Source organism: Borostomias antarcticus, assembly GCF_949987555.1.
Source record: "Borostomias antarcticus genome assembly, chromosome: 19".
In the NCBI taxonomy this organism is placed as follows: Eukaryota; Metazoa; Chordata; class Actinopteri; order Stomiiformes; family Stomiidae; genus Borostomias; species Borostomias antarcticus.
Genome location: NC_140252.1, coordinates 13,600,530 through 13,610,247, shown reverse-complemented (window position 1 = coordinate 13,610,247; position 9,718 = coordinate 13,600,530). Strand labels below are relative to the sequence as shown.

General features: G+C 45.6%; 2 protein-coding genes across 2 annotated transcripts in view; both read right to left on the bottom strand.

Moving 5' to 3' along the window:
- trim67 (tripartite motif containing 67) overlaps positions 1–9,718 on the bottom strand; it is a gene marked incomplete at both ends in the record, with an annotated part of 298,614 nt that overhangs the window by 212,241 nt on the left and 76,655 nt on the right. The gene's annotated exons all lie outside the window — the stretch shown is intronic.
- Positions 240–6,509, bottom strand: LOC311321980 (protein unc-93 homolog A-like; the record flags this gene model as incomplete). Its single annotated transcript, XM_084453993.1, has 8 exons — positions 240–520; positions 1,076–1,207; positions 2,120–2,255; positions 2,395–2,642; positions 3,591–3,710; positions 5,178–5,407; positions 5,793–5,974; positions 6,420–6,509. 8 exons carry the CDS (start codon positions 6,507–6,509, stop codon positions 240–242), a joined length of 1,419 nt encoding a protein of 472 aa, XP_084310119.1.

Genomic DNA, 9,718 nt, shown 5'->3' with positions numbered 1-9,718 from the left:
ATACACAGTGTAGGCTAGCCCACGGAACAGTGTGAATGGGATATTTCATACTGTAGTGCTCTGCTTCTCTAATCGGAAATCAGCATTATTCGGCAACATCACAAACAGAATAAGATCATTTTTATTGACATAAAAACATTGATATTAAAACTATATCTATGCTACTAATACTAGTAAAGCAAGTCAACATATAATGCACACCCAAACATAACACAGCCAGAAACATATCTAAATCATTTTCATTCTAACTCCACCTGATTACTGTACTCCCCCGCCACCTTCTCCTGTGTGGTGTCTGTGGTGTGCTCTGCACTGGGAGTAGGGTTCCGGAACTCTCCGTACTCCACAGCAAAGCACAGAGTCACAGAGAGCAGCAGGGCAGAGAGGAGGATGTAAAGCTTCACGTCCACACACAGGAAGTGGCTGCAGGCGAAGGCGATTACGTACCCCACCGATTCCCACAGCCGGTAGTTAGCAAACGCCGCCTCCTTTTGGCCGTGGAAGAGAACTCCATACAGGGCTGAAGAGATAGGAGGTGATGATTATAACCTGACCCTAACCCGAAACAAACTGAGACTATACTTGTTTGCAAACGCTAATGGTGCGTACATTTAGCAAGTGTGTTTATTGTTGTTTATTGTTTATTTGGATCTCCATTTGTTGCAAGTGAAGATTATAACCAGACCCCGAACCCTAACCCCAATACGCCAATACACTACTGTAGTTAGGCCTATGTTACTGAGCTGTTATGTTACTGAGCTACTAGGACATTATTGATGATAGAAGTTTCCTTTCAAGTGCCATATAGGTTCACTCAACTGAAATGTGCCAGCAATGTGTTCTCTATGGAATGACAAGAAACTAGCATTAGTGTGGTTGTAGTGTGTAAAGGTGCAGTCCAAGTTTCTCTCACTGTTAGTGGAAACAGGCCTGTGCAGAACAACTCAGCTCTGTACTTTGAATTTCTACTTGTAAAAACCATGTTTGTTGGTTTTTTAACAGTCAAACGTTGCCCCCCCCCCCTCGGGGCAGGAGCAAGCTAGGTGTGTAAAGGTGCAGTCCGAGTTTCTCTCACAGTTTATCTGTGTCTGCCACACAGAGTCTGCCAGGCCCCAGAGAGCAGGAAACACAAAGAAGACTGGTAGCTGGTCTGGGTGAGGCCTCCAGAACAACAGAGCCAGGATACAGGACAGGTTGGTCACCGCAGCTAGAGGAGAAGAGAAGGGGAGGACAGGAAGGGGGAAGAGGGTAGAGGAGAGGAGATGACTGGGTCAGGTATCTAGAATGAAATAGAGCCAGGATATAGGAATGAGTGCTTTACTCTAAGGGCGTATTCAAACAGGAATGCTTTATCTCGGTTCAATCGAGATTGGAATCGGTTTCCCCTTGTCCCGGTGCGTGTGGACATGTCTGAACACACCAAGCGAGTCCTAGCGCGTGCCAAATCATACGGTTCGAGTCCGCTATGAAAAGGTGGGCTCGGATCGATTCCAATCGAGTTCTGAATCGGGTTGTTCATGTCTGAAGGCGACCACGCCTAGCCCGGGTCTGGCACAGAGAAACTGCAGGATGTATTGCGCCTTTTTGGATTAATCAGCTGCCGTACAAAGTTATTAGCCAAGAAGGCTGCGAAAAAAGTAAACGGGCTTGACATGGGGTAACGAGGAAAGATGCCTCCTGGATATTTGGGCCGACGAGGATATTCAATATATTCAACGGCTGAAGCAGAGTGGCTTTGATAGGTCTGTTGGTCAGTGATTATTTGGTGATGGCACCAAATCAACAGTAATAGCATACCTTCTGAAAGTTTTCCATATTTTCTGTCTGGCTAACACCATCAGCTCGTGCTCTGCTCCCTGGAATCTCTGGAATGACCCCCCTGTCAGAATTTCCATCCAATCAACGAGCGACCTCAGCACTGCATGCCTTTGTTTTCAAATTTGGCTCGGTTGGTAAAAAGGCAGTCTGAACATAACCGTGACAAATCAAAATGAAACAATGTATCCTTTTTTTGCATTTAGCCCCCGGGACTAAACCGCGCTAAATGCGTGTTTCATATTTGAATACGCCCTAAATCTCCAAACCCGTCTCCTCTGTGCTGTATCTGTGCTCCTCCTACCTAAAGAGAAGAGGGTCACTCTGCCTGTGTACTGCGACAGTCGACCAAACAGGTAGCAACAGAGAGAGTTGGTGGTGCCGAAGCAGATTACCACATAACCCACAAAATGGATCCCCAAAGCACAGGTCACATAGTCCTGAGAGAAAACACACACACATGCACAGTTCACATATAAGATATTATTGCTGATAATATTATGCTTGTATTCTATGTTGGGACCTTAGTTGAAGTAATCCTTGCTAACTGGTTGCAGGCTTACTATTTCACACACACACCCTGGTGTACTCTCCGCTGAGGAAGCCCAGCTCCAGGCCGATGTAGGAGGTAATGGGGATGAGGAGGACCTGCCTCCGGTCTCCCAGCTGTCTGAAGGTGGCCAGGAAGGTGCTGCAGAAGGACTCCTCACTGCTCCTCCTCACCTCCAGGCCCTCCGCGTTGCTGCTGCTCCCAGCCTCCGGGCTCTTCTCCCTGCCGATGTTGTCCAAAAACAGGGCCACCAAAAGCATGGCCAGCACACCCGCACCTGTTAGAAGAAGAGAGAGGGACAGATGTTCCCCTTGGGACTTTCCGAGAGAAGCTTTCCCACGATCCAAGACTGGAAGAAACATGAAAACAACTAGAAACGGTGCTCAGACAGCACAGACCTCCGCCCATGAATGCATGCGTGCGAACGGGACTTGTTTGATATTGCTGCATTCATTAGGTCGAGAGTCCAAACCCTGTGTCTCTGTGATCTTCCCATGTCAACATATGGCCATTTCAATTCCCCCTTTTGACAATGAATGGGGGTAATTTTTCGCTCCCCAAGTCCAAAGAATGAATGGAGGTGAATGGCCGGCCATATTTGGGCAGCTCGTGGACACACCCTGTGATTTGGATCCACTGCAGAATGGAATGAGTTCTAAATTGGCCCATGCTACACCCCTCCACCGAGTTGTACAAAAAGCAGTCTGCTAGTTTTTGCGTAATCCTCGTTCAAAAAAAGAATGGAGGTGAATGGCCGGCCCAGCCATGTTTGGGCGGCTTGTGGACCCGCCCTGTGATTCAGATCTGCTCCAGAATTTAATGGGTTGTTTCTTGACCCATACTACAACCCTCCACTGAGTTTCATGAAAATCAGTCTGGTAGTTTTAGTGTAATCTTAGTCCAAACAATTAATGGTGGTGAATGGTTGGTTGTGTTTGGGTGGCTCATGGACCCACCTTGTGATTCGGATCCGCTCCAAAATGTAATGGGTTGTAAGATGGCCCATGCTACACCCTTTCACCGAGTTTCGTGAAAATCCGTCTGCTAGTTTTTGAGTAATCCTTCTAACAAACGTACAAACAAACAAACAAACCCACACACACCACCTGTGCTGTCTCTAGGGCGGAGGTAAAAACTACAGAAACGCAAAACAGGTTTTCTCACATTGGTGTTCGATGGCACTTAACACACAGGTCTGTCGACTAGTGCATAGAGAGCGACTTACCCAGGTAGCAGCCCATGAGTGTGTGCACCAGTCTGTCTGCTGGTCGGGTGGAGTTGAACTCCTCCTTTTCCCGGCAGCTGGCCACTCCACAGAACTGCAGGTCCTCCTCTGTGATGTTGACTAAAGGGAGACAGATGCGATGTGTACAGGACGAAGAAGCACAAAGGGTTAAAGGGACATTTAAAGGGGTCCACATTTGCAATGATAACTTTTTCATTGTTTATGCATATACTGGTACATTTGAGTCTCTGATGGGCCTACATACACACAAAGTATGAAGTGAAACAACCCAGTCATTTTGTTGGGGTCAGCCGAAATGAATACATAAGAAAAAAAGTCTGTCCCAGCAAGCCTTTCAAATCTCCCGTGTCTATTTACGTCACAGTCGGGGACATATTATAATAATCCCGTCCCATATGAATACCTCCCGTCCCATATGAATACCTCCAATCACCTGCGTTTGTTTACCTGACCATAAAGGCTGACATTTTTTGTAGGTCCTGCTAGCTAGCATAATGTCTGCACGGAAAATGCTCTGTTCTTGGATGTACTAAGCAGCACCGATCGTCTCCCAAGCTCAAAGGATAGAAGAGCTGAGTGGATTAATTTTATTTTTGATGGCAACGTTCCTGCTGAAATTGGCAAAACACTGGCAGTGTGTGCTAGCCATTTTCTTTTCCAACCTGGGTTAGTACAATGCAGGATTTTGAGATTAGCTCTTTTTCAGATTTTCAGATAAGCTCTCTTTCTGAAATCAAGAAATACCAAGTGTCCGTGGAAATTATGCAGAAACTGTAAGTAATTATGCTGTGTGTTTGTTTGCATATAGTACTGACACTAGCTAGCTAACACGAGCAAACTCCCCTTTTGCCTCAACCCGGATGCTCGTCTCATCATATGTTAGAGTAATGTTAGTGGAATGAAATTGGTAGACTTCTAGTTCATCGAGCAGTCATTAAAATAATCAAATGTTAAGAAGTGGACATAATTGGATTTCCATTGGCCTACAGAATCTAGCTTTTATTGTTTGTAGTCGAATGGTGTCATATAGACTGATGGTGTCTAGCTAGTGAATGTAGCTAGAGGTAACAGCATGCAACCGTGGAGATAATAGCACGATCATGTTTAGTCAGGGAGAGAGGAAAATGAAATTTGTCACAGTGGCATCGAGTGTGCATGGTCCAGGCTAGCCAGCTATATTTTAGGTAGCATAGCGCCGTCAACAGCCCTCGTTCTCTAGCCTGCCGACTTACTCTTAGCTGATCTTATTTGCATATGAAAAAGCACTCAATCTGATCTCGTGGTCAAATGAGGGGTACAGTATAGAGGCATGCTAGAATGCTTATTCTGAGTGGTATTTTCTGCAAAAATACTCAAAGACATGTTTTGGGGACCCGAAAGACTTACTGAAAATTAGCATTATAGCACTCCTTAAAAAAGCATTCTCACTGTGATTTTTTGGTTTTAATGTTATCTTTTCAGAGGACTGGGTCTTGGTTCTATTGACAGTGTAGTGAGCTTGCACCAACATTGTCCAATAGGCAAGACAACAGGAAATGAAAGCACTGATTTAATCTCCATCCTCACCTGAAGCTGTGTTCTGCCCCAAGACCAGCGAGGACATGAGGCTTCCCCAGACAGCAGAGGACTGGTAGAACAGGAACCAAATGCCAAAATACTGGTTGATGATGTCCTGGCTCCTGGCGTGGACCTGCCGGGCCTGGGCCTGGCCAGTAAGGATGAGGTAGGTACTGGTGGCCGACCACAGGGGGGCCTCCCCCAGACCCAGCACCACCGATGTGGGGATGAGGCTCCCCCTGAGACAATGGAGCGAGAGAGATTCTATACTGTGCATCTCTTCCATAGGCTAAATGCTGGATAGTGTTGTATTCTGTTTCCCTGGTGAAATCTACATAGCATCCTCTTATCAGCTTTAAAACAAACTGAGACTTTACTGTAATTGTTTGCACAGGCTAGTGGGTAGTACATATAGTACTGTAGATGTGTTTATTGTTGCTTATTGTTCATTTGGATCCCCATTAGTTACCAAGGCAACAGCTATTCTTCCTGGGGTAAAAACATCCTAGTGTATGACCCAACACATCACTCACTCATCACTTTAACATACACTGCACCATCAATGTAATGTTTTAAATGTACTGCAGTGTTTAAACTAGTCCTGATCAAGGTTGCTGATCTTACCATCCTGGAAAGAAGTTCCCCACAGTGTACATGACGTTGCAGCTCATGGCGGCCACGATGGTCCACTTGCAGCCCAGGTAGCGAATGACCAGGGGCGCGAGGAACATGGAGGACAAGATGGTGGAGGCGAACAGTGTGCTGGCCGAGGCGACGCCCACCCCCTCCTCCGCATTCAGACTGCTCTGGAACAGTCAGGTGAAACAGCGCAGTCAGCAAAACAATACGACAGCACAATCCAACTTTATTAGTCTGTCAGTCATTTGGCTGTGCAAATATGGTAATGAATGGTAGGATAAATGGTAATGGTGCACTGCACTTCTATAGCACTTTTACTTCATTCATACATTCACACACCAATGGCGGCATGCCATGCTAGCCTGCTCATTGGGAGCAATCTGGGGTTCAGTGTCTTGCCCATGGACACTTCGACATGTGGACAGGAGGAGCCGGGATTTGAACCACCGACCCTGCAATCATTGGACTACCCGTTCTACCTCCTGAGCCACAGCCGCCCAAATACCCTGCCATGCAAGATAACATTTAACACAAGGAGACTTTCTTTCTCGAGTGTGTGGAGTGTCTCTGAGATCCACCGTAGGAGTAACGGTGCTGTGATCAGACCTGTACCTGCAGGCTGATGAGACTCCCCGTGGCGCTGAAAAGCAGCAGGAAGCCGGAGGAGACCACCAGGACATTCTTCATACGCCTGCCCACCATCTTCGCTGTCTCCTGCTCCGACGGTCTGGATCCACACCTGCCGTTCACAGCCACTCAGAGATCGTCTCATATCTGACATGTTATCTCCCTTCTGGACAGCTTACACTTTGGCCCTGCAGAAGGTCAGTTAATTTCACAATTTATTTCATAAATAACTCAGGACAGGCTGAAAGGGAACACATACCCACTTAAAACAACCTGTTACATGTTTAGGCCTACTGTATGACTGTCATTTGATGATGTTCAGTTCTTCCGTTTTTTTAATTGCTGTTTTGAGAAATGTAGACAGCCCATACTCATACCGTAGAATGTTGTGGTCATGGCAGTTCACCCCCTGCTCACATTATGGACACCTGGACCCTCCTGGACTCTGAACGCCTTTCCTCCCAGTGATTACACTCCCCCCAGCAGGCACGTGCAGAGGAGGGGCTTTGGGTGCCCAAGCACATATAAACAATTAATAATAGGCCTATATAAATTAATAATAGGGCTATCATAATTTGAAATAAATATTTGAATGCCCGTCTGACTGCCTTCTCTTGGAATGACGGGACCATTAGCCAATAGAGATTAAGCGTCAAACCGAGCGTCTCGAGCATCTCGTCTCTCGTTTGCCGTCTGATTTCAAGCAGCAAGTTTGCATCAAGCAACATTACGGTAAGAACGATCGTTTTCCATAAGTATTATTTTTACAGATGTCCACTACTACTGTACATGACAATAACACAATGCTTTGAAATTAATCTCACGATATCCTTGCGGTTTGCTAACGTTATCTCGAGAAAGTCACATTTGGCCAGCTAGCATCCAACCATGTTATAGCTAGATTAGCCCATAGCTGATTCGTTCTCAGATTGTTGTGCTAGTTTGGACAGCCCTGTTTAGTGCTACAATCAGTGCATTCCCTCCATAACGTTGCTGTATTATCTTGAATGTCCAATTTTTACTCAGTACTGTATTGGCATTTCAGATAAATTACTATTTCAAGAAAATAAATAGAAATAAGCATGTTATGGAATCTGCTTAGCTTAGTTTTAATTGTTGTGCATGTCTTATTGTTTAATGTATCAAAATATTCAACATTCACTCTGCATTGCAAAGATGCCTCGAAAAGAGAGAGTCCAAACCAGGCCAGGTCCAGCCTGGCTTATGTGTGTGGCTGGCTTGTTTCTGTTCAGGACTGGTAGGACTGAAGCTAGTCATGCCACTGAAATAGCTGTGAATTGAAATTACATGAAATAATGTCTGATAAATTAAGATAGGTCTTGTCGCCTGGACACATGCTAATCCAGCACAATAAGAGCGGGGTAGCCAGTTAGCTCATGAGCTCACAACAACTAGCAGTAGCTTCTATAACATTAATGGTAGTGGTCAGTGGCTAAAGCAGTTACACTGATGATTCGTGTAACGTTAGCTATTTTGCTGCAATTGGTTCAACTTCTGTTTCTGGACAAAAGTAAGGGATAAACCTAGGTAACACAAGGCTAGCAGACCTACAGCGGGTCCCTGATGGACGATTTGGTGGACCTCCGGCAGAATATAACACAAAGCTAGCGGACCTACAGCGGGTCCCCGATGGATGAGCTGGCGGACTTCCGGCGGAATCCGCTGGCGGGTTCCTGGCTATTTGCACATCGAATGGCAAGCGAACCTCTGGCGGATTATTAGCATCAGGGACAGCGGTCCGCTAGTAATCCGAAATGCTCCCGCTATTGCTCCACCACCATTCCACCGGTAGTTTATTGTCTATATCCTAGGCCCATTGGTCCTAGGCTTATGGATTTCTATTGCTAAATTAACTTACTTTGAAACAAAAAGTTGGTAACCCTTACATATTAGGCTAGCTTCTATAACATCCAGTGACAAAAAATCATTCACACCATGGCTTCGACTTGCCACCTTCGGCATTATGACTTATTTTGCAATGTTGTGGTGGTTTTATTTTGGTGTTCTGGGACCACTGCCTCTTGACACAGAAATACAGGTCAACAACGGGACAGAGGGATTGACAACCCGACATTTGCTGTCTCTGGTGCGTGTCGCCACACACAAAAATGGCTACTTCCAAAATCAAAATGTGCTGTTTCAAAATGAATTAAACTAAAAACAGGATTTAAGATAAAATAAATATATAAAACAAGGATAAAAACATGAGCTATCAGTTTTGCAAATAACATCAAATGTTCTAAGTAGGCCTACCTTACCCAGTTCCTGTCTAATTAAACACCTTTGAATCGCTCTCTAATTTGCTGGCATGTCAGAATAGCCGCTGCATTGGCAGGCTCCTGAGCCGGTTCTGGAGGCAGTGCAGGTTCAGGTGCATCGGGGACCTCAGGGAGTGGAAGTTAGGGGTGTGCCCGAATACGGTATTCGGATGAGCACAAATAGTAGCTTTTTCCCGAATAGTAAATTCGTACGAATATTGGGGAAAAAAAATTGGGAGGGGGGAGAACAGTCAAATACTGTATGAGCGAGCGATACGCGCACGTTCTGTCTGCTTGTTGACAATCCACGACGAGAGAGAGAGAGAGAGAGGCTCACGCGCTTGCAGTCTCCCACCTGCTGTCTGTAGACGTCTAGACAACGCGGAGAGGGAGAGAAAGTTTGGAGCGCGCTGAGAAGCCAGATAGTAGGCAGGCTGGACAGACAGGCTGGTCAGGGCAGCTGGAGGAGAGGAGAGTTTTGGAGATTTTTGGAATTTACCCTCACCAGAGAACCTCTCCTGGGTTAGGTAACCGAACGAAGATCCTCTTATCCGAGGAACGTAAAAAGATGGAGGTACAAGCATTTTGTGATGTGTTGACGGAACTACTGCTGCAATGGGAGCCAAATTGCAGCCAGAATTCCCTTGCCCGAGCACCTCGACACTTGGAACGCACAGGACATCACCGGTAATACTGCACTTTTTACACTTTTGTCGTTTTGTACTGTGTTAAGTTTAATAAATACCGATGTTGATGCTCCTTGCATCATTGTATTATTCTATATGGGAACAATTCAACAAATTTCCACCAGGTGCAGGATAAGTAATAATCTCAAAGGAATCTAGTCTTGCAAATAGTTACACTGCAAGATCCCAGTCTTTGCAAAATCGTATATAGCCTGTGACTAAAAACTCAACACATTGTCTTTAGATGTGAGAAATATTTTCAAAGTCGTCTATATAATAGTAGGATGAGTCTTCAGTGAGTCTATAAACACTGCTGCAG